This window comes from Pezoporus flaviventris, unplaced genomic scaffold, assembly GCF_033815535.1.
Source record: "Pezoporus flaviventris isolate CSIRO_AGI_PZ_B2104156 unplaced genomic scaffold, CSIRO_AGI_Pfla_v1 ptg000035l, whole genome shotgun sequence".
NCBI lineage: Eukaryota > Metazoa > Chordata > Aves > Psittaciformes > Psittacidae > Pezoporus > Pezoporus flaviventris.
In genome coordinates this window covers 5,514,321-5,539,509 of record NW_026892583.1, presented here as the reverse complement: position 1 = coordinate 5,539,509, position 25,189 = coordinate 5,514,321, and the positions used below count along the sequence as shown (strand labels likewise).

The 25,189-nt window shown below is 40.6% G+C and overlaps 1 protein-coding gene across 13 annotated transcripts in view; it reads right to left on the bottom strand.

Moving 5' to 3' along the window:
* MGA (MAX dimerization protein MGA) overlaps nucleotides 1-25,189 on the bottom strand; it is a 52,732-nt gene that overhangs the window by 6,118 nt on the left and 21,425 nt on the right. For 5 of the 13 annotated variants that reach the window (XM_061462333.1, XM_061462325.1, XM_061462332.1 and 2 more), the window contains 13 exons: nucleotides 24,675-24,898; nucleotides 23,676-23,816; nucleotides 23,219-23,294; nucleotides 21,373-21,893; nucleotides 20,334-20,426; nucleotides 19,604-19,901; nucleotides 17,299-17,916; nucleotides 16,450-16,746; nucleotides 13,515-15,187; nucleotides 5,622-5,746; nucleotides 4,245-4,296; nucleotides 2,264-2,449; nucleotides 1,465-1,576 (listed from right to left, as the gene is read on the bottom strand). In XM_061462333.1, coding sequence (XP_061318317.1) covers nucleotides 1,465-1,576; nucleotides 2,264-2,449; nucleotides 4,245-4,296; nucleotides 5,622-5,746; nucleotides 13,515-15,187; nucleotides 16,450-16,746; nucleotides 17,299-17,916; nucleotides 19,604-19,901; nucleotides 20,334-20,426; nucleotides 21,373-21,893; nucleotides 23,219-23,294; nucleotides 23,676-23,816; nucleotides 24,675-24,898 — 4,416 coding nt within the window. Of the gene's footprint in view, nucleotides 1-1,464; nucleotides 1,577-2,263; nucleotides 2,450-4,244; nucleotides 4,297-5,621; nucleotides 5,747-13,514; nucleotides 15,188-16,449; nucleotides 16,747-17,298; nucleotides 17,917-19,603; nucleotides 19,902-20,333; nucleotides 20,427-21,372; nucleotides 21,894-23,218; nucleotides 23,295-23,675; nucleotides 23,817-24,674; nucleotides 24,899-25,189 lie in introns of those variants that run through there. The other 8 variants (XM_061462329.1, XM_061462330.1, XM_061462339.1 and 5 more) reach the window with 8 other exon arrangements.

Here is a 25,189-nt window from a genome sequence, read left to right as displayed (position 1 = left end):
CAACCTAACTTCAAACTCTCTTTCCAATACTGAAGAGCTGAAGGTAGAACTAAATATCTATTGACACCATTCAGCTACTGAACATAGTAAGCACCACACCCACCAAATAAACAGCATACTTACTAACATAGGAAAGCAATTACATATTTATTCCCATTTTTTATTTCTTCAGGAACATCCACACATTTCAGAATTTATCTGCAACTTTGATGAGCAGAAACCAGCCTGGACAAGCAACAGCTCTTGCTGAGCAAGTATCACTTGAAAGTATCCACAGCTGTGAAAAAATCTCACATCTCTTCTACTGATTATTGTATGACCACCAGACAAAACATTATGTTTACTTGGTATGAAACCTCTTGGACTAATGGACCCTGCTACTCAAATGACATTTAGAGGTAAACTCACATACAGTTTACCACTAGCATGAAAACTGTAACCTTGAACGACCACAAGGATTTTATACACAATCTGTTTTCTGCAGATGCACTCAATTTAATACAATCAATGTTCAAGAGACAATACTGGCTTGTTTCCTGCTTAGTATTTATGTCCTATGTCCTGGGTTCAGCATGGTCTCTCTTCAGTTAAGTCTATAGTTAACTAACTTCTTGAGAGAGGATTTTTTTCCTCAACAGTTCTGAGGTACTTCACTAGGAATGCAAAAGAGCAGAAAACTACTTTGTGAAGTTACCTGCTTTCATTCCCTGCCCAAAAGGCCCATCATACGCTTCTGGATTAAGATGAGGGTTCATCTAAACATTTTTATTGAGTACCCCAAATATACGTAAGTTGATTCACATAGATATACAAGATTTAAGTATCTTCCATTTCTAATTTACAGGTCTTATTCCCAGGCAGTAAGAAGATTGGAAGAATAATTTATTGCTTTGCTTGTTTGCATACATTTTGGCACTGGCTTGTGTCACAGCTTTCCTACACCTTCAAATGAGACACAAAGACACAATAAATATACCACAGTTTTGTCTTGAATGAGTAGCAGCTCAGAATATACTGCAGTTCTACGGACGAAGCTGTCTTCTACTAGACACTACTAACACTAGTTCTCAGACGAGTAGTACAAGGATAGTTATTTGCACAGTAGTCAAATGTCTTGGTGCTGATCAAAGACAGCTGTGTATGTTTGTGAAGCACTGAGCAGGACGACAATGACAGAATGAAGTGATTTCCCCACACACACTTAAGCATAACCAATGCGCAGGAACCCAATCCTGTGGCTGGCGGTACAGAGATCATGCTACTTCCTTGAGGCACAAAGGAAAACAAAAGCAGTTCTTATCAGCCTGATGAGTGTATCCCTGAGTCAGAGCTTTGGTGTCAAGAGTCTAAATTTTAAGTGAACTAATGACTCACCTGGATCCACTAAGGATCCCTCCACTCACTCCTACTATTGCAAGCCTTTTTTCATTATTCCAACTACTCTATATCCAAAACCAGTCTCACCTGAAAGCTTGGATACTTTTCGAATCAAAACATCTTGTTTGCGCATCAATAAGTTCTTCTGTCCAATAAATTTATCTGCCTGATCAGTCAATCCTTGGATTTCCTCATAGGCCTAGAAAAGCGTGAGGGAACTGATATATAAACCAATGATACCCAAAATAATAGAATCATTTTCCTTCCCAGAAACCTTTACAAAATTGATTTAGACATTTTCATCATCTTGAGAAACTAGGACTCAGAGAAAGCACGCGAGGTACCATGGAATGCCAGCTTTTCCTAAATGCAAGCTCGAAAGTGATAAACATCTTGCTCATCCTTCCTCCAAAATACAGCTAAAGAAAAACAACTCACAATTTCAAGGTGCAGCTGATAAACATAATAGTATACCTACAGCTTAGATTTTGTTTCCTGTTATTTACACCTTTACAATGAAGTTTTTAATGGCAATGTAATACTTAATGAAATGCTATCTTCTTCTGCATTAAAAAGGGAGGACTTTGATGTATTGCAAAATTGCCTGATGTACACGGTAAACCACTGAGCAATTAGGACATAACCTTCCATGGTTAAATTCACAAAGACTACAAGGAGAGGGCTAATCTGAAAAAATGTGTCTGTGTCATCAGGTCAAGCTTTCAGGGATACAGATTCTTTCAGCTACTGTTTTATTCTAGAGTCCTGTAAAGTGACAGAACTTCTCTAATCACAGCATTACTGGGACTCAACTCAAGGAGTCCATATGAGCTTAATTACTCTGTCCACATTAAACTCCTCCTTACTTACGCTTAAACATACTTACCTGCTTGAGAATGTAGCATTTGGAGACCTTGGGCAGGCTGTGTAAGCCCAGAACTCTCTTCAGCTTCTCAAAGAGATCTCTCATTTCATTACGTCGCCGGCGTTCATTTGCTGTGTGCGTCTGGCGGTAATGAGCAAAGGCTTCTGCCACCGTCTTCAGCTTCCTGCTCCAGAGTTGATATTTCTGCTGCAGAAGTAACCGTATGGACCAGTTTAAATGAAAAGGCAAATGTAATGGCAAGCAGTGTTCAAATGCATGCCTGATATACAAGATTTATACAGACGCCTGAAGATTTCATGTCATGCTATTCTGCTGTTACATCTCCATGAAATTTCAGTGTCAGAAGCACACGCAATAAGCATGAAATGCTGACCAACAAAAAATGACCAACATAATCACATCAACCCTAAAGGAAAAGGTCATGAGCAGTTCCTCCTATTCACAAGCTTTTACTGTTTGCAATACAAGGCTGCTTAGGTAAATCATAGGATTACAGCAAAATCACACATGTTTTGAGCCAAATCTTTCTTGTTGTTTGCTTGTCAGAAAGTCTACTACAGAATGAAGCAATCTCATCAAATATAGGAGGCCTGAATTCTTCCCTGGAGTTAAACTAGTTTGATTTCTGTTTTGTTTCAATGGGCCAAGAGGCATTGTAAGTAAGAATGTGAAAGATGACATTGAAACTTATCAGACATCTACCAAGAAACAGGAGTGTCAAAGACAGGCTCTGATTCTGAATTTGCTTAAGTTTCCAAAAAGGCTGACAGGCAATAAGCGTAATTACTCATCTCTACAGATCTGAAGGTTTGTTATTTCATCAGTACTCTTACAGGGCATTAGGTTTCTTTCACAAAAGGGCCTTGTGCCATAAATTCAAGGGCAGGGAGAAGAATACATGGAGAAGGTGAAGCAGGCAGAGCATCATGGAACCCATCTCCATCTCAGGCAAAAGCATACATACCAGTCTGCTCTAAGGTATAAGACGTACACCAGGCCCACCCCACCACAACAGGTAGCTCTAGATCTGACATCAAGTACATCACAGATAATTATCATGGACAGTGAGTGCAACTGGCTTCAAAGCCACCCAAAAATACAGCATAAGCTTCAGAAGGATTGCAGGGAGTTTTGGTTTGAAAGGATTCTGCCTAGATACGTATTATTTAAACTACTGATATCAGAAATCCTTTTGCCCATTGCTGAGTCTACGTAACTACATGCTGTCTTCTTCAACACATGAAAGTAATTTCTCACTCACTGTTTTAAGTGTGCTGTAAAAATTATTTATGCCAAGAACACAAAAACTAAGCAAACGTACTAATAAATGAAAGGCAGGTATTCCTCCCATTCATAAAGCTGTGTCTCAAACCCACTGTTTCCAATAGCAGTCCTTTTTATTTAATGAGATTTGGACTGAGCCGCCGCTCCACCCCCATACACATTTGTTTCCTTGCATTTAATGATAAATTGGGGCTAATCATAAGCTGAGGCTGTTCAGCCTGGAGAAGAGAAGACTGCGTGGAGACCTCATAGCAGCCTTCCAGTATCTGAAGGGGGCCTATAGGGATGCTGAAGAGGGACTCTTCATTAGGGACTGTAGTGATAGGACAAGGGGTAACGGGTTAAAACTTAAACAGGGGGAAGTTTAGATTGGATATAAGGAGGAAGTTCTTTACTGTAAGGGTGGTGAGGCACTGGAATGGGCTGCCCAGGGAAGCTGTGAATGCTCCATCCCTGGCAGTGTTCAAGGCCAGGTTGGACAGAGCCTTGGGTGACATGGTTTAGTGTGAGGTGTCCCTGCCCATGGCAGGGGGGTTGGAACTGGATGATCTTAAGGTCCTTTCCAATCCTAACTATTCTATAATTCTATGATTTATGGAAGGTAGATAAACTGCGTTAAAGAGTTGCACTTGAGATGAAAGTTTATCTTTACAATGGAGGTGTGATACCAAAAGGAAAGAGGAGAGCAAACATATACCTTCGAAGGATTTTCTGATAATTTTTCATCCGAAGAACTACGAGCATGGTATCTGGAAGAAAGGTAAAAAGTTTTTCCCAGCACTACTCATCTCATGCACTCTATCCTCATTAACCACATTCCAAAAGCTTAGATTTGCTCATTATCATTCCTTGAAATTAACCTTTCCTTGTGTAACGACATAAAAGCAGGATACAATTGAGCTTCCTAAAGAAAGTAAACTCTATCTTCAGTGCCATCATCTTGAAAGCTCTGAAATTAACCCACAGTGCAAAAAGACAAACTGTTTCACTAAATGCCAAAGAGAATAAAGTCAGCCTGTGACTGTCAGCTGCAGAAAGTACTGCTTTTTAAAATGGTTCTTTCTTAAAAAGAACAAGCAACAGAGGTTCAATACAAATGGCACAGCAATCCCTCCCCCACCAAGAGCAACCAACCAAACCCCTCACATTTCTTACTATCCTAATATATAACAACAGCTTCCTCATATCTCCAGAGCTTGAGGAAAAGAAAGAACAATACATATTTGAAACAATTATATTTACAAAACACGGCATCTGTTTCTCACTGAAAGATCTTCACAATTTATAGTAAAGTCGCTATCTAAGGTGAAGGATAAAACGCCAGGAACGATGTGGGATGTATATATCATCACCCAATGGATTTTTCAGTTTCTAAAAACAAAAAGTCTTCAAACAGAAAGAACTGAAGATGCAACATTCCCCATCTTTTCGTTTGGTGCAACTGAGCAACAGCCATGACCATCCCTGCATACCTCAAGTAAGCCATGTTTTTACTTTGAACCTTATCATTATAAATGTGATGGCAGCAACAGTAATAAGCAAGCAAAAAAACCCCAGAACAACAACAAAAAAAAACCAAGCTACCCAACCATGGCAGACTGTATGTGCATAAGAAAATACTGTCTTTGCTGGGGCAACAGCCCCAGAGACAGAGCTTTCACTTACAGGATGAGAGATTAAGCCAATGACTGCTCCTGCCTAAAAATAGCAAGTCCACCAGCAAAATAAACAAAGCTTGTAAAATCACATTTAAAGCAAAGATGACCCCACTCACATTCAGCTTGCAGGAAGTGGCAATGCACTCATAATAAATGTACATTACAAATACACATCCCCATAACCAAATTAATTAGAGGGGAGGGCAAAGAAAAACAAAAGGCCAAAGGTACCTTGAATCTACTCTTAGTTCTGACAGCCCAATCCTCACAGACACTGGGAAGCACCAGCGCTCGAGAAGGTCTGCCACAAGCCTTGCTTTACCTTACCATCGCATTAAACCTGTTGTTTAATGGGTTCATTCAATGCCAGCTCACCCATCAAATACAAAACTTTAGTGCTCTCCAAGGATGCTTACTTCTGTTGGGAAGGTTGGATATTAGCAGCTGTGGCCTTCAGACGGGCAATGTTAATCTTCTCTGAAAGCTCCTCCACGGTCTCAATGTCCACCTGCTCGTCATCCTCACTGTATTCACGCGCTTCCTGGAACAGGTTTTGTTTCGTTTTTTAAAATGAGTATCTACTTAGCAATAGAGCTCAGGCCAAAACAGTTTCACTTCAGTCTCAGAAAGAGATTACATTAGAACATTAAGAAGCAATAAAAAAAGTCAACATCTCCAGCTACGCTGGCCAATAAACAGTGCCAGCAGGTGGTTATTGTAACTGTCACCTCCAGCAATTCCTCCCACTAGCAACTCTGCACAATGAACTTTGGTAAGGGCAAAGCCCATCTCTCTCATATATGCTTTTACTATGGCTTAGATAAAAAGCTTTCACAGGGCAGAGCTTTCCTGCCTCCGTTTTTGAATAAGATTAAACTTCTTTGTAAAACCCCACCACTGCAGGCTCTTGCTAATCCACATTCTTTTTTACATGAGTTGGGATAGTTATCACCTTGGTAATCGTCTTTCATACCTACGACAGCAACAGTCAGACATCATACAGCCAGGTTGCCTGGGGTCATACAGTTAACTGCTTATATGCTATATGATTTTGGCTTTTTCCAAAACACTGCCCAATCATTATTTTAAATACTTATGATATTCTGAAGAAAACCTTTTCTCTGTGTTTGCCTGACCAAGGAAACTGGCTACCATATGCGAAGACAGAGATAGAGAATAACCGCAGTGCTGTAGCAACTACAAGAGTTAAATATCAACCTTGTGGCCATTAGTAGGTGCTCCCTCCCCTGCAACAAACCTTACTCAACCAATCTTTTGCATTACAGCTTTTAATGGCAGGTGTTTTTTTTTATTATAACCTTTGGTCTGCTTACAGAATGCAGAACTCTTTCTCCTCCTTAAGTAAGAAAATGTAATTATACTTCCATTCTGTTTCACCCAGTTCCCTGAACTAACACAATCTTCTCCTCCTACTCTTCTGTTTCACCTTCCTTCTCTTTGTCCTTCTGTTATTTCTTTTTGAGGGGCTGAAACCTCCCCCTTCTCTGAACTGAATACTTACCTGAGATTGAGGTAAACAGTGAAGACCACTACTGTGCAGAACAGGAAGACAAGTAACACGCAGTACTAGATCAGTAAGTGGCATGCTTTTCATGGTACTGATTATTTAAAGTTATCTGCAACTTGCACTGATGTTTTAAAAAACTCTGATTAGAAAGAAGGACATCTTGCACTTACTCAACTGACCACAGATTAGGCTACATACAGCACTATAACAAAACCAAACAAGAGCAACCTAAATTGCCACACAGGTGTAACTAAGGAGTAGTTAAGGATACACATTTCCAAACACCAGTTGTAAGGTGCACACCTGTGAAGTCTGTAACTATGTTAAAGGGACCAAACACTACATCCTAGCTGGTAATCTCCTTTTTGATAGAGAAGCAGGCTCTTTAATGTTTGAGATAGTATTTGGTGTCTTCATACTGACTAAACACAACCTTTTCTTAACCAGAAAAAAGATAAACACACAACTCTGAACCCCACAGCCTGTTGCAGGGTTATCTAAACTCTAAAGAATACCACAAGAAATGCCACCAGCTTCGTTACTGACATCAGAGTAGCCACCACTGTGAACCACGCTGCCCCATAACATTATCAGTACTTTTTAAAGCTTGTGTAGCAAATACACCATCTCCCATAGCTGTGTGATTAAGACTATGGAAAACTGAAAACAGAATCTGTGTGAAAAATAAGGCAAGTTTGCCCTCTTTTACTAAAGGCTACACTGGTGATATAACCTTTGTAAAATATAGCAAACATACACTTAGCAGCTATGTAGCCTTTAGTAAAGTATATGGCAAGTGTATTGCACATCTATATATATGAAAAAGGGCATACATATAAAAGTGTGTGTATATAGTACATATATTTTAGTGTCTACATACATACACACATAGGAAATACTGCCTGTAGAATCTTACAGTTTTTTAAGAAGAATCAAACCATGCAGCATCTTCCCCGCATAAAAAGAGTGTCAAATATTCCCAAGTCTTCCATCACCTTCCATTCCTGTCATGAGGCATCCTACAATGTGTTGGTAGTATAGATTCTGTGTAGAACATGGTATAAACTGCTAAACTACTCACTTGCTGACACCTCTTCCTGTACTATGAAGCATCAAGACATTACTGCTGAAACAAAGGAAAGCGATGCTCAGGTTACCAGCTATAGCTGTTAGATCTGAACAGAAAAGCATTCTCACTTGTGCAAGTTGCTATGCACACTCCCGTATTACTTCTCTGCATGTAAAAGTCACGTCTTTTGAAAAAGAAAGAAAAGAGCAAGGAGAGTGATGAGCAATTACTATACTTAGAGATCAATCTCTCTCACTTTGAAGTATCTTTCAAAGATATTTTTAACACATGCTGACTTTAAAGACACCATTCTTCCCTGCCCAGGAAAGCAGCTCTGATCTCGGTAAGTTCTGTATTTGGCAAGGAGGTAAGTAAGTCACTGTACTACTACTAACTTCAGGGGTTTCTTGCAGCTTTCCTTCAGAGCAGCTGTGAATCTGGATTATGCCATGACAGTTCTTGTTATAAGGAGCAGCACAGAGGTAAACCAAATTCTCATCTGACTTTGAAAGTATGGTACTGGCACTGTTAGGAACTTAATGAAGTACTGTTTCTTTGTGCACAAAAGCCCATAAAATCCTTGTTTGTTTCACCTTGTAAGTATGCTCTCACAAAGACTCGTTAACACTAGGACCAGGCAGAGCACAGAGAACATGAACTATCTTTACCAAGGAAGCAGTACATCACTTTGAACTTGACATGCTGGTCAAGAGCTCCCCAAAAGAGCAGGAGAGTGAAAGTCAGGAGACATCACATCCCTGGGACTGTGGCGAGGTCCAACCACATACTGCTTGCAGCCTAGATCCAGAACACATATGCATAAGGGCTACTGAGATTCTGAGTTAAGACTACATTGCATTTCAGCATAGGTATCATGTTATACATAACAGCTCTCAAACACTGCCTGTGAACAGTATGCAGCTTTTTCATGGCTGTCAAGTGGCTCTATACACTCACAGAAACTTGGGAAATCCAAGTTCTATTTGGATGTAAAATCTCTCTCTCTAAGAATATCTCCTATGCAAACAGACAGCAATTTTTCAACAACTCCTCACATTTGCATTACTTGCTAGAGACTTGGTCAAGATCCAGTTTGAATGAACAGGAACCACTTTTTGGATGCCTTTTTTTAAGGAGTCATTTTGTTCTTAAGACAACCAGTGCACCCAAGTTGCCTTTAAATCAATTCTGCAGCTTCCCCATTGAAAAGCAGAGACTTGACCCATTTGCACAAAGTCACAGAAAGGCAGGAAAAATCAAACACACAACCGGAGATTCCCAAGTCTTTTTCAGAAGTCCTTTTTAGATACTTTTCTGGAAGTCTTTAAGTGCTATGCCAGGGATCACAGAACAAACTAGAGGATGTATCATAAGACCCAGAGTGCTAAAATTCCAAGGATTCCTCAGCTGAGAAGAACATAATCTTCAATGTGAAATTAAAGTCTACTAACTGGTAAGACTGGAGGGAGGGCAAAGCAAAAGAGGAGTTGGAAGATATCAAAACTGCACGGTCTCCCCAGACACAGCCCTTCTGCTGAGCTACAACGGGTGATGTGAGATGGAAAAGCATCATAAAGCCAGAGGGGGAAAAAGAACTGGCTGAAAACAAACTAATATTCAAAGATACTATTTAAGTTACAGAGCTACTGAATAGATACATGCCATTACATTGAAAATATTACATGGGCAAGAGGCACAGGGTTAATGTAATTTTACCAGGACACATTTTTATTACAACATGGCTGTATTTAATTATACACAAAGCACTTTGCTCCCCTGGGTCATCCATAAATCCTCCTTGGTGCTGGAAGCCTCCTGATAGTTTCTCTACCTTTTCCATTTTATACAGTATCATTGCTGTGTTCTAAATGCAGGAGATGCACACTGCTTTTCTTCAGTGGGCATGACTGCTGTCTAAACTACATTTAGACATCATCACACTGCAGGGAAGGAGGATGTGCAGGGCAGCTCAAAAGACGCTACATTTCAAAGAGTGAGGGGAAAAAAGCCCTCAAGAAATGTGCTTGCTGTATAAACACTATCATGGTAAAGCTTCCGAGTGCTGCCAAGTTACACTGTGCTAATCAAAGGGTTGATAATAATTATCCAGCTAGAGCTGCTCTCATGGTGGAACTTTCTGCATGTTACCATACCAGATAAATGGTATTCAGAACCTGAGATGTGGCAGCTTTTTCATGAAACACATGATAAAAATAGAAAATGGGGAAAAGGAAGAAAGACAGTGAAAAACTCCTCTCCACTACCCATTAGGAACTTCACAAATCCTGAATGTGAACATATGGAAAACAAAACACCTAACTTCTGTCATTCTTACATCTAACAACAAAGGGAAAAAATGCTTCAGGATGGTATCTTTCCTGAGTTCCTAACAACAGGGAAAACATCACAATTGCAAAGACCATCAGAAGTGAAGTTCTGCCACAAGAACAGCTATTCCTACACGTGTTCTGACAACCTGTCACAGGCTGAACCCTGTTCATAGCTTGAACCCTATTCATAGCCCAGCATGACTCCTTGTCAGGGTGCAAAGCTTCTAAGATGCCTGTGGACGGAAGTCCTACATTTCTAGCGTCTGTCTCTCCACAGGTCCTGTAGTTATAAAGCTTCTAAATGCCTCTGAGCTTCCGAGAGTAAAAATTACCTTGAGGAATGGAGACACAAGAGGAGCAATCCCACACTACAACAGAAGTTCCAAGGCTGCTACAGAAAGGTCAGCACTTTTCCCTCTCTGCATTTCAACACTTCTTTTTCTAAGCACTCTCCTCTCACTTTAATCTGTCTGTTCCTGGCAGCCTACACCCTTATTGCTAGCTCCTGAAGAGCAAACTGCCTGGTGGCGGAGGGTCCTCGGTGACAAAGGATGCTGTTAAGACATTTCCAAAGCAAACGCCTCATTTCTGGATCTGCCTTCTACTCTACAGTGTCTGCAGATTTCACATATGGTCAGTCAGTTCCTAAAGCTCAAAACATGTAAAAGATTGTTAGAACTTCAACTGTCCACAAAATGTTACTTGCCATTTTTATTCAACTTATGATGTTATAATAACTCATGATAGTTCCTTATCATTTTCATGGTCAGCTCAGAAAAAGAATGACTGAAAACCACATTTTAATGACATTTAAAATAACTTGCCAGACACAGAAGCTACGTTTAGACTAGTAACTTAAATGGGACCATGGGACTCTACCTGTACCATTAAAATACTAGAACACCCCCTGGCATGGTTTTGGCTTAAGCGAAAAAGAATTCATGAGAACAATTAACAGACACAGTGTGTTACTTAGCCCAGGCCAAACAGTCATTCTGAACAGGAATCCTGTGTGCAATCACCATGCTTTGGAGATCAAGAGTTTAACATCACATCCCAGACCATCGCACTTGGATTTGTTCAGACAACAAGTCTCGATATTGATTAGTTTGCTTAACAAGGTATCTCGGAAGGTTTTATTTGTATCACCAAACCCACAACGATCAATCTTCCTAAGCTTCTCTTGATGCACTTCAGGGTAGGAAATACAAAAGAACAAGAGAACATCTAAGGAAGCCTCTCTCTTTTCATTGAATAGAGGAGGTGTCTACAAGAGTCTCGTAAGTCAAGCACACAAATTCAGCACAAGGTAAAAAGGTAATCTGAAGAGCACTGATATGTAAAATTAAGAAGAGTAAAGTCATTACTGCAATGAGAACCAATGCAGGCAAATGTACTAAAAACCAAACACAAATAGCTTCTACAGGTAGGTAGAAAGCGACTCTCACTGGAATTTTCAATAGGTATTCCCTGAGCAACTAAACCCAGCCCATATTCCAAACTAGTACTGAAAACAGCTGTCATTAGTACTGCCACTAAACAGAAGTATTCTTGGACATACATGTACACTTTGCTCTGTTTTCACTAGCTTAATGAAGCAGATAAATGTCCTCTAGTAGTTTGTTCGTCTGATTGACTTCACCCAGTCTGACAAATAATACCAGTGCAGCCTGATTGTAAGCACTATGCTGATAAAAGAGTACATCCCCAGTGAAAAAATAACAGACTTCCATACTTAGATTTAAAACTGAATCCTCCTTAGGCACTGACACGCTAACTTTACATGTAGGCAGCACAGACTAACAAACTAAGAACTCACCCAAACTCCAGACACGTTTTTACAGTACCCTGAAATCTCATTCCTCAGCTTTATTGCTCTAGAACCAAAGCCAGCTTACTCACGTCTGTGTGAGCTTATGGCAAACACGTACCCTTACATGGCTTACCAAACCGTACTAGTCAAAACCTGCACAGGGAGTTTCTTCCAAAACAAACGCTTCTTGTAATCTCTAATTATTTTTTCACTTCATCATCCTTTTGCAGCACAAAAGAAAACAACAACGCTGATAAGAGGCTACTCTGTGACCTAGACTTGTTATTGTTGGCTTACCAACAGATAAGACTACCTTGTATAGAAAGTTTATCTAGCATCAGGCACAAATTAACCCCGGTTCTCAAAACTTGATGATAACTCTGCTGAAGATACTGAAGGATACAGGAGTTACCAAACTGTCACTGTCTGACTAAAGACAAGACAGCAACAGCTCAGTTTCCAGCCTGAAAGAACTTTAAAGTTACATATGCTTTCAGTTTCCTCACCTTCACGCAGCTGAGATGCTATCATCTTGCCTCAGAATAGCAAACTGCAATATCAAGTGATTAGTCAGTTTTTCTGGAAATTAAATAGGTTCTCTAAGAGCCCAAGTTACTGACTTAACTGAGTTAATCTGGATACGGTTAGAAGAAAAAGAAGTCTAATTTGGTTTTCAACTGTGAGAGGACTATATTAAGACAAGAGACCTACAAGAACTATATACTTTCAAAGCCCTGAAGACACTAACATAATCTCTTCTATCTTTCTTTGTACTTCAATTCTTCTCCAGTTTAATCTCTTCCCACTTTTATCTCATCCCAAGAAAGGGCTATGTTATTTCCTACTTGACTGACTGACAGAACCACAACTTCATAAATTTTAAGTAACAATGCACTTTTTTTTGATGTATCACATACAGATATTTCAAAAGTACATGAGGGAGTTACATGTGGGATTTCCTTTTAATTTCTAGGTGGAATTTGATGGACATTCCATGAGCACCAAAGTCTAAACATACTTTAACTATACTTAAATACGATGTTTTACTCTCATTTTGTGACTTCCAAAGCAATTTGCTTTCTATCGCATATGGAATGACAGCTTTCAAGCACTACTTGAATGTATTTCTAAATTTCAAGAGGAATTTAAGGAGAGATTCAAACATTCCTTTGCGAATTTTAACTAAAGGGTACAAAGATGAAGTAGAAGGAATCAGCTTAAACTAACAGAAACACTAGATGGGCTACTACATTTTAGGATTGTAAGTCATGTTACAAGGAACCAAGCTGCTTTAGTAAATAAACATGCAATGGTTGTTACAGCTTGCTCGATAGAACTCCTTTTATCTGAAAACCAGATAATTTCTACAAGGCCACTACAATGCTACCTGTAATAAAAGCATACAACTAAGAAACAGAAGACATTCCCACATGGAACCCTGATCCAGACATTCTAAAGAAAATGAAGTCCAGAACAAAAAGATCACACTGTGTCTTCCAAATCCATGGCTTGGGACATGTTAGTTGGTCAATTAAATAAAATGACCTTCAGAAATAGTGAAATGCTTACCACTTTCTCAACATCTATTTCCTCTTCACTCGGGAAGTCAGAAGCACCATCCAGCATCTCATCAGCAGAATCATCCGTTTTTTCATCCTCTTCATCATCATCTTCTTCTTCCTCTTCCATACCATCAGCAGTTATACCAAGAGTGGGCATTTTGGGATGCTGAAGTTCTTGTGTCTTCTCTTCTGGTATCAGGAAGTCACTTTTCTCAGAGGTATCAGCTTTGTTATCCACCTCACTTTTATTTTCTAAAGGTGGTACAATGCTGGATATTTTACTCCAAGAACTGTTGACATGCGTTACAATATCATGACCCGTTTTCAGTTCTTCCTGAGAATCAAAAGGCGCTTGTTCTTTGTTGCTACTGCCTCCCAGCCCAGCAACATTTGCTTTGCCTTCCTTGGTACTGACTGTATGCTCTTCTCCTGAAGCATCCTCCTGCTCTTTTGCAGAACTGATACCACATTTACTCCCCAGTTTCTCCTCTACGCTTTCTGCTTCTGCAGAGCTCCTGTTGTCCTTCCTTTCCATATCTAGCTGCACAGCATCACCCTGGCATTCTTCTTTGTTCTGAGACGGTTCAGTCTCATTCTGTTCCATGTTCTCCAGCTGTGTGCCTTGCTCTTGTTGATTCTGTGACTGCTCAGAACTTGCCTTGTCCTCTTTCATCTGTGTGTGTTCATCTCCTTCCTCCTCTTTTATTGGTTTCTCTTCCTGTTCAGCACATGTCTGTTCATTCACATGGTTCTTCAACCGTGCACTCTCCTGATTCTCAAGACTCTGTTGATGTGCATTATCCAGAGGAGCAGCTAGAGACTGATCAGATGACCCACAAACAGCTTCAGAATTAGTTGAAAAAGCCTTCACTGCAGTTTCAGAAGTGAGAGAGTCCTCTTTTTCCTCAAAAGCCTCTTTTTCTTCCTCATCATTTTGCTTCTCACTGATGTACGAGTGGTCAGATGATATGACATCTGCGGAAACATCGTGCTGAGAAGAAGTGCTATCATCACAAGAACTCTCTAGCACCTTTGAGTCCTTCTCCACCATCTCTAATGCAGTGGAATTTCTATCAGGTGCAACTGTGCCAGATGCTGACTCTTCAACATTATTTGACTGGTTAATTGACAACTCATTTTCTTCTTGTTTCCTATCAGACACTGCGAACTCAGACTCCACAGCGTCATCTGAGCGTGAAGCCTTCTCATTCTCCTTCTGCTGAGCAACATCCGGCTCCTCTTTCTTGCATATTTTCCTGTAATTCTTCTTCAACTGAAGAGATGCAAAATGGTTCAGAATGGAGTTTGGCACAGTCTTCTGTCCTGGGAGCTGAAGTAAAGCAAAACTACCAGATTGTAAAGGTATGAGATTAGCAGCAGTAGCTGGCAGACCACCTGAGCTGCAGGTTATTTTAGATTCAGAGGCTGTCTGATTTGTCACACTGCCAGCAGTAGGAGCGATCCTCAGAGTCAGGGCGCCTGCCTGTGACACAAAACTTGGTACTGAAGGAAGAAGAGAAGATGCTTGCGTGGCTAGGTTAGACGTAGGGGATAACTTGGGTATTGCAGTTTGTGCAGCTGAGTTTGTGGCAGGAGAAGTGGAAGACACAGAGGAAGTGGGAGATGCAGGTGACTCCGGAGGCTTAGAAGGTGCAGGCAACCGGATTCCTACAACAGAGCCTGCGAGGAAAGCAAAACATCAACTAGTATTTCCTCAAAGCCTTTTTTATTTCGTTTTAGTATTGATGCTGTATTGGAAGTAGCCAGCATTCTCAGGGATGAAAGAGCTGGTACTGCACAGACATACAAACAGCTTCATTTTCATATGGAACACCCCAATAAAATACATGAGGTGGCTACTCTAAAACAAAGAGATTTAATGGTAAGCTGCAGCATTAAGTTTTCTAACCAAAAAAAGGCATTACATTTAGTTAGTTCTCTGCATTCCCATTTACTGGAAAACAGGAAAATGGAGATTAGAAAAAAAAAAAAATCCACAAACACCACAGCTCCACCTCCCCTCCCTGCAAATACTTCCACAGAGAAAAACCTTGACAAGATGACACAATCATACCACAACCTTTTTCCTTACTGAATTCTTCTGTGGCATTTCAGAACTCCATAAAACACAAAGAAAAATACCACTGCTGGCAATTAGTTTCTCTTGTACAGCAAAAGCCCCAAATCAGAAAGAAAGTCAATGAACGTTTTGACTGATTCTTTAGCACACTCCATGTTCAAACCTCAACTAAGGCACAGGATTACTCCCAGCCCCATTTTGCCATGTACTACGCTTGCTCTCACCTCTGTTTTCAACACCACCTGGCCTCCCTCTCAAGATGCACTACATACATTGCAATGCATACATTCTTTATGCACTACAATCAGCTGAAAATCAAACTTATCTTTCTTCTCGCACTCTAAAGAGGCAAACCCCCAACAATTTTGTACTGTACTGTAACATCTGATCTGAACATCTGCTGTAAAAGCACTAACAAACATGCAAACCAAACAAAAATAGAGCAGCAGATCTGTGATTCTATGAATGAGACACAGGTAACAGCAGCTCATTCTTTTAAAGAGAATCTTCAACAAGAATTAGTTTTGAATCACCAGATCAACAGAACTTAAGTTACAACAGTACAATGGACATGGCTGTACTGTACTATACATACATACACAGAGACTTTCACTTGCTGCACAGAACTCTCAAATTCTGGTGACTTAGCTATTAACTGCACTTTCTGTATTTTAAGAATGGTGTTTAAGCTGCATTTCATCTAAATTAATTAAACTATGCTCTTCAGTTACTCATGCAGAATCAAATTAGACCCTCTTCGATTACTTCCAGCAGGGGAAACAAGCATCATGGATGGAGCATTTACTACATTGTTAGTTACTAGGTAATGCATTTGTCAGTCAAGAAACACTGGACTTTGTACCTGGATTGCGGAACATCACTGGCTGCACATTGGTTTGGGCACCTGTAGCTCGAAACTGTTGGAGGGGGACAAGCTGAATTATCTGCCCATTAGGATGTCTGAACAGGTTCATACCACCAGGGTTCCTGAGAGGCTGAAGGACCATCCTCTGCCTCTGAGCAAGCTGCATGCTGTTTAGCGGTCGCAAAGCAGGAGATGTCTGATGCACCGGAATCAGCAGCAATCGAGGTCCTACACGCTTCTCTGCTCCAGGAGACATCTGGGAAGTCTTGTTTATACCTTGTGCAGTAGCATCTTCTGAAACATTTAAAGTTACATAAAAAAGTCAGAGAACAGCCTATAAATCAGGCATTATCCTCAGTGAAAACAAGCACAAGTGTTTAAATTTGCTTGAATTTATTTTTTTTCCTCTTTCATTCACAGAACACACACAGAACCAACAAGGCCAGAAGAGTCTTTTCGTGCAGTTCCACTGACATTTCTCACTGTGACTCAGAAGACTTCCATGTTAACAAGAGCAATCCCATACCTGCTTCTTCGACTGCCAGCCATGCAATTCTAGCAGTCATAATTGTGCTATACTTTTCTATGGGCTAACAGATGATGTGACAGCTCATTTCATAGCAGTCACTGACCAGATACCTGCATTTTTTCTCCTCCTCTACTGGCTCTGGAACACAAGCAACTTACAGAGATTACATTTCTGACCCTAGTTTGGAAAGAAGGGTGAGACAAGTGAATCTATAATTGAGTTGGGCTCTACAGTTGTGGACTGTATTGCAGATATGACGGAGGTGGAATAAAAACCTGAAGTGTTTGCAGTAATAGCCCAAAGCACCTAAGTCTTACCTTTTTTTGGAGTCAGTGAAGGACTCGAACTAACTCCTGACAGTATAATCGGAACAGAGCCAGCAGAGCAAGTCACCACAGATGCAGCTGTCACAGCTGTTGTTAGCACAACCGTAGCAGTGGACGTTGTGACAACAGGACAAGTAACAGTTGGTGTTGTTACTACAGTTTTAGGGAGTGATGTGGTTGGTACAACAGTCCCTGTTGCTTTTCCTATGTTCACAGTGGCAGTTGGCGTGGTGGATGAGGGAGTAGTAAAGATGTCGATTCCAGATGTTACAGGAACAGCTGTGACTGTAATTGCAGGAGAGCAGGCAGGTTCACTAGCTCTTGTTTGGCCAGGAGTGGTCACAGAAGATGCTGCCGCACTGATACTTTCCACAATAACTGGAGAAGTGGTGGTGACCGTAGTGATCCCAGGAGAGACTGTGCATTGAGCTGCAGGTAGCCTTGAGGGAACCACAGGAGTGACAACCATTATCGGTGTAGGCTTGATACTGAACTTCTGTGGCCCTGACACAGGCTGGCGTGTGTTCGCTCCAGGAACCTTCTGCTGCAGAGCTCCGGCTTTGTTCATCACAAACTGTGCGAACACACCACCGGGCGAGGGTCGGGCAGCTGCAAATAAAAACTTGCAGGTCAAAATTGTGACAGATTTCCTCTTTGCCTTTCATGAGGTGCTACAACTGTAACTTCAGCATGCAAGTGAGCCTCCGCTTCCTTTGTACCTTGTAATTAAATTGAAACCTTTATGGCAGTCCTGAACATGCCTCACATATTAGAATTAAGTCTGCTTTATTCCACACTTCTATAGCTTTTTGTTGCATTCTTCCTGGCCACACAAAGAATTGCGTCTTGAGGGGCTGTTCTTTATCATGAAACCGACAATCCTAATTACAGCACAGGAAAACAAACACCTAAATAACACGAAATAATGAGCCCAAAGCTATTTTCTAAGCCTCAAATTCTTCCTGTAACAGCTTGTGTGATCTTCCTCTTCTCACTGCTTCTTGGGTTTCATTCCCCTTCTACTATATCCACATCTTACACAGCCATGGCGTAAGGGGTGAGAGAGAGAGATAGAGTTTGCCATGTCCCCTTCTCCCTGCAGCAACACTCATGCAACTGAGACTGGATGGGACAAATTTGATCAATAGGAAGCAATGACCATTGGGAAGATCCTTCCCCCATCCCTTGCTCTCCAAGAGATTAGAATACCGCAACTACACAACTCCAGGTTCCTACAGGTGAGTACAACAGCAGAGATTATGGAACAAGCCCAACTTAGATACCATAGTTATTGATGCATATAGCATCTTTAACCAAGAATATGCCAGAACATTTAAATCACAGATGTAACAGCCACTTCACCCATCAATGAAACGTAGCCAGCTCTTCAACAGTATGGCATAAACACACAGAACAAGAAGTTTTATTACAGGACAAGAGAAACAACACACCCATTTACATGGCAATGAAAATTCAGGCAGGAAGAAACAAAACATCAGAAACTAGAGTTTTGCCAGGACACAGGTAACATCCTCTTCTCTTGAAAAGCTTCTTCAGATCCTTAAATAACTTTGGGAAAATGTGGATGGGCACTAGGTATTTTAATATGTGTTTTCTGAAACTCATGTAAAATGTAACAGTTAAAGGGAACTTCCTCTCTTGCCATGCTGAGGTAACCGTTTCAGTACCAATTCACATTCAAGTACCATATGCTTCTTCTGATACTCAAAGTGCTGCTTAAATCCAACCCTGTTTAGCTTGTGAAATCCAAGGAGATTACAGGCTGGTGTGGTTATTGGCTGCACACCTGTTGCTTCACTAATCCAGATTTGGACCATCCTGTCTTTCACTGCTGCTTCACACATCTTGTGGTCGTAAGAATCCCAATTACTATAAATTCAACATCATCAGAAAAACTATCAGTGAAGAACCAGTGTTAGAGTAATCCTTTAAACTGATGTTTGATGAAAAACAATTAAAAATCACAGCAAGGAAACTCAGAACAAAAGTCCAAGCTTAACTTTCAGTGTGTCTCCATCCACTCCTTCCTTGTCTCTTGAAAAATGCTCTAGAAGCATTAATAAAATAACTAATAGTCAACATCTGTAATCTTACTCTGAAGCCAAAATAAAACTTTCTGCTTTAAAGAGGTTATTTATTGCAGAGGCAGTTTAGGTAGGCAATGCAGCCAAAGGCAGCATGCACTGATGCACAGAAATCAACAGCAATGCTGGATACACTCACTTTTTACTACAGCTTCACGCAATTTAAAACACAGTAAGAAGTTCCAACCTACCTATCTGTCTCTGTGCTGGGACATGGGTTTTCAGAGTCGTCACAGTGGGGGTTGAAGTAGTGCTGGTGGAAGATGTAGTTTTGGGAGTTGATGTTGTGGGCACCTGGACTGATGGTGTCCCAGAAGCAGCTGCTTTAGCAGTGGAATCTACCTTGGAGATCACAGTACTGAGGGCTGAGACACCAAGTACTGTGCGTCGCAGCCTGCGTGTGACATAAGCTGCTAGCCGACTGGCAGGATGTAATGCCCCCATCTGTCCCAAAAGCAGTTTGGCCTGAGGAAACCTTTTATCATTAACCTGAAAAAAGTGGAAAAGGGAAATTTTGTGAAAAGAATGCTAATTCACCACCTCTGGAGAGGTGTTTCATTCCATGGGACTTCTAAGTGTCTTTAAAAAAGCACTGCAGTTCAGAATGGGAATTCCTAATCTCCTTACTGCTGGGGAGAACTTCAAACAACTCTGTCGTATCTTTATAACACAAATTTTTAGATGCTACTCAGACTCCCACACAGAACCACAGACTCCAAAGGAGGATGTGAAATCACTGAAATTAGATGGAATGAAGCTGGCACTAAAGTCTTCCTGTCCCTTACCTACACTATGGTCCTGAATAAATATGGGTTGCCAAATTCAAGGACAATATCAAATAAAATTTTTCATTACACAAGAAAGAATACTTATGGCAGATACATTGGGACAAAACTCTAAAAGAGCTTGTAAAAGCCTTACCAGCTTTCTTCTTATCTGTACTGTCATTGGATACTGTAATTTAAGGTGTGGTGAGTTGACAAACTTCACACTCAAAGTTGCAGTTGTAACTGACTGCATGGGAGAGCAGAAACAGCACATTTCTAAACATCAGGTTTTATGCCTAGTGGTCAATGGGATGCTTTGGTTGTGTTGCACTTTACTTTCAGGGTGTTTGATACCTTCTAGAAGCCAAATGTATTTAAACACAGGACTAAACAAGGTCTTGACTCTTTTTACTGATCGACTTTTAATAAAAGAAATCTCCCCTACATTTTTCCCACTCCATTAGCTTCTCTAAGGGTGCCATATCTGCAAAGTGCCATGAAAATAAACATTACTCTGATTTCCTCGTTTATGTGCCTTTCCTGAAAGTGATATTACTGTAACCACAAATACCTTTGACTGAAAAAGATCTTGATCTTGGGTCTACAGTTCCTACCACTGATTCATAATACCAAGTTGGCAGCATGAAATTGCAGGGAAAGGACTTGCTGAATTTAGAATTATGAATTTTCTTGATGAACAAGATCTGTTCTGCAAACACAAGGTAGACTATTAGTGAATGCTAACAGTAAGCTGTAGCAAAACAGAGTTTAATGCTTACAGTTTCATTTTAAAGTTTTGTCCCAGTGTACACTTCCTCAGAAAAGATGCTTTCTGTGCTCCCTACCCGCCATTCATTTAAGGTTATCATCTATCAAATGCATCTGCAGGGAGTTTCCCCAAAACACCAAAAAGATCCTGAGAGAGATCCTGTAACTGGGCCACCAAGACCCAAATTGCCGAAAGGACAAGTTAAACCATCAGATTTCAGACTTTCAATCAGATTTCCTGTTATTGAGTCAATCCTGAAAGGGACAAGTTTATGGAGAGGCAGGAATACCATCAAATACTAAGAATCCTTGTCTGGACAGGCAAGACTAGGTAGAAAAATCAAAGAGTGTTCTCCCCTTCAAGAAGTTGTGGGATGCTGGATGAAACTGAATCTAATCTCCACAGTAAAGGCAGAGGGACCCACCTGAATCAAGCCCAAGGGGCTCATATTAGCTTTGCAACTGTGGACGATCATCTTTCCTGCAGGAGAAACCCCTGCATAAAAAGGTAAGCCTTTTCCCCCACGCAAGCTCTCCTCCAGTTTGTTCAGTGGGTCTCCCTCAAAGACCTGTGAGTTTTCTGTGCTTTTGCATGACGGCTCTCCACTATCAGCAGTCTCCAAGACAGGTATCTCAGGTTTCTCATCCTTCTCCTGGTAGGATGGCACTGAAATCTTCATTCTGGAGGAGTAGACAGGAGGGTGGTTCTCATCCTCGGCCTTGGGTTCTGTAGCCAATTCAATAGCGAAGCTACCCACTTTGAGGCACTGTGGCACCTTATTGTTGATTTGCTGTGATAAGATGGTCAAGATCTTATTGTGATCTTCCTCCAAACTGCAGTCAGAGATAATCTCGATAAGTTTGGCTGGTCCACCTGGAGTGGTGTGATGAACATAGGAGGTGGAGGAAGAGTCCCCCTCGCTACGGGAAGAACACCAGCTTTTCTCTGAGGAAGAATTGAAACAGGTTTCTGCAATACTGTGGCATTTTAATCACCTGGATATTCAAACAGTTTTATTCTGCCCACACCTCCACCCTTGTCTCAGCTGCAGGGCAACAAGTAAAAGACCTGTTCAAAACATCACTTCCCCCTGCAGAGCTTCACAAGCAATCAAAAACTCACTTCAAAACTAATGTAATTATTTCTCAGTTCATTCCCTGCAGCCATTGCATCACAAGCTAAACAAAGCTGGGTTGTTTCAGTACATGGATGAAAGACCTCCAAGCAACACCAACATGCAGTAGAAAGCATCAGTGGTTACTTGAGAGATGGCACTTTGGAGTCAGAAAAGGACCAGTGTCTTAGAACGGCATGAGGGGCAAACGTGCTGCTAGCAGAAGCGGCTTTTTCAGAAGATGTATAAAGAGAAGCATGACCTTTTGTTGTCAGAGATCCAACGTCACTTTTTGCAAAACTGCAAGGATGTTGAGCCCTGTGTCCTGGCCATTTTAATTTCACCTACCAATTCACGAGCATTTTCAACTAGTTGTATTATTTTTCCATTCCCATCCTTAAATGTAGAGTGCGCTGCTGTACACATTAAGCAGTGATAAAATTCAGCTCCAAAAGGCACCTATATTTCATTAATGGATGACACAATGCCTCTAGTGTATCTCATTTTAAATTACATAACATGACTTGGGACGCTTCAGGAGAACACAGATGTCTAGCCTACTTCTTTATGAACCAAAACCTCAAACTTGGTATACATAATGTAACAAAACTTCAACCTTTAAACTTGAACTAGAATTCAACAGCAAACAACTGCAAACAAAGTACAAGTGCTTCCTTGTCCCATATGGTTCTAAGGATCCCATCCTCACAGCACCACTTGCACATTTATTATTCAGTAACAACAAAGTAATAGTAAGGAGGGGGAAAAAAAAGAAACCGAGACAAACCAAAGCCAGTGACCTCCATTCCTTCCCAAATATCTGATTATCACTCATGAAGACAAGTCTGCTGTGCAATATTGTTTTTTACTGCTAAAGAAGCTACTGTAATACTGGTCATTTTAACCTTAGAGTAACAGTGAGAACTGGATATTTAGACTGCTGTATCTCCCCCACATTACACACACAACTGCTAAAGAAAACAGGAAACTGTAATCACATCATGAAGTTTTTATTGACAACCATAACAACTCCCCCAGAAAACGGACTTTTTATCAAGAGCTGAAACTTCCTTATAAAAAATAAAGCCATTACCAAAACCCCACAAAAAGGCGGAACTACCAAAAGGTTGAATTATACTCAAGACTCAGATCTTACCTCCTGATTTATCAGTGTCTTTGTCTGCCTCACAGGTTGCTTTCTCAGGAGGCTGAGGGTCTGGTTCAGGTTCTTCCTGGAGGAAAGAAATGCAAGGAGAAAAAAAAATCATCCTCTGGATCTCTCTTCCACATCACAAAATAAACCAGTCTATCATATACTGCCACCCCAAATCAGAAAACATGTCAATGTTGACAATACGAGAAGTTTCATCTTAAACCAGCTCTTTTCTCAATCAACATTTAACTCCTACATGATAATCCACTTCGTAACCAGGAATTTCCACAGACAAGACAATTTCTATCACAGTAACAGGATAAAAGTTTACTGGTGATAGGCTTCAGAGCCCTATCACCATCAAATGGATCACATAGGGATTTCTGGGATAAATATTACTTCAACATTTTCAATATTTCTGCCTGTTCTATGACACATGCTATGTAGTGCGACTTCATACCTTCACTCTAGGACTCTGGGAATCACTTTTGTCTTTTTGTTGCTTTTTCTCCTCTCTCTTGCGTTCATACACTCGGACCCTTGCACAGGTCATCATACTTTCGAAGTATAAGTAGACAGGATCCTTGTCCTCCTCTCGAATCTACCAAGAAATAAAAGAAATTAAAAAAGAGAGAAAGGAACCTCTCTGTTCAAGATTCACATTAGATTCATGAAACAGTTTTGCTTCCTAGCAACACTTCAGCATTAGTGCTTTAATAGTAACTGTCAAAACAAAAGACTGGCATTTAAAGCTGAATCGGCCCTCTTAGTACCACACTGCCCAGTATGTATCTTGCTTCTAAATTACATACTGGGGATGAGAGGAATGGAACAGAACACCATCCCCAAAACCCAAACCTGTTCAGATATTAAGTGAGGAAACAAGTCCCAACTGTCATGCATTGTTTGACTTTAGCTGGTATATGTTAAATAGCAACTCTGGCAAGTTTAGACTCTATTGCTGTTGCTTCTGTTATATACTAAGGTGAGGGAAGAGGCAAAGGCATATTCTTCCAACACTGGCTGTGAAACCTCAAAAAAAGGAGAAAAAAAGACTCCAGAGCTATACTGATCACTGTGTCTGTATCCCCTTACCTGCCAAATAATTCATTACTTGGTTGCGCATAACGTAGCCCAATAACTTACACAAACATTACAGGAAAAGCAATCATTTTGCCACCAATAGCATATATTATAGCATTTTTTAAATGAGGCCATTAGTGAATTATGAGCACCTTTCACCATCTGTGTATTGCTACAGTAATTCTCAACAGATGACAGACACAGCTAAAGATTTATATACAGTCAACTCATCCTAGCTTATCAACACACCTATGGGCAGATAGTCTCAGGTTTTCACCTCACATTTCTTCTGAAACAGCCTGGTGCAGAAGCTTTTGACAGTGTTTGGTTTAGTTTTCAATACAAAGGAAAACAAACACATCTTTTTCTCTCTTACCACTGGATTGGGTTTAGGAATATAGACTCTGCCTGGTTTCGTTCCACTGGAAGACCTATGCTTACTAGAAGGCAAGACTTCTTGGTTGGGTGGTATCACAGACTTAACTGGTTCAATAACAGATGGTGTTGGGATGTAAATTGGCTCTGGATCTACTTCACCTTCTACTTTCACCCACAATGGGCAATTCCTAACAGGCTGTTCTGGCTCAGAGTCACAAATAGCTGAAAAAAAAAAAAAGAAAAACCAAGAAAAAAAACCAACTTACTTATAAATAAATAAAACACTTAGCAACCATGCAACTATACACAGCAATTGCATATACAGCTCGAGACACTTGGTAAAAGAGGAAGAAAACAGCACTATGACAGTGAAGATTACCAACAGTGACAGCAGTAATTATCTCACATCCTTATTCTTTGAAGATATTGGATCACAACAAACAACTTAGTACTTAAAATGCTGATCAGGTAAGTAAGAGTTAAAATAAAAGAAAAAGGTGTAATTTCCTGCTA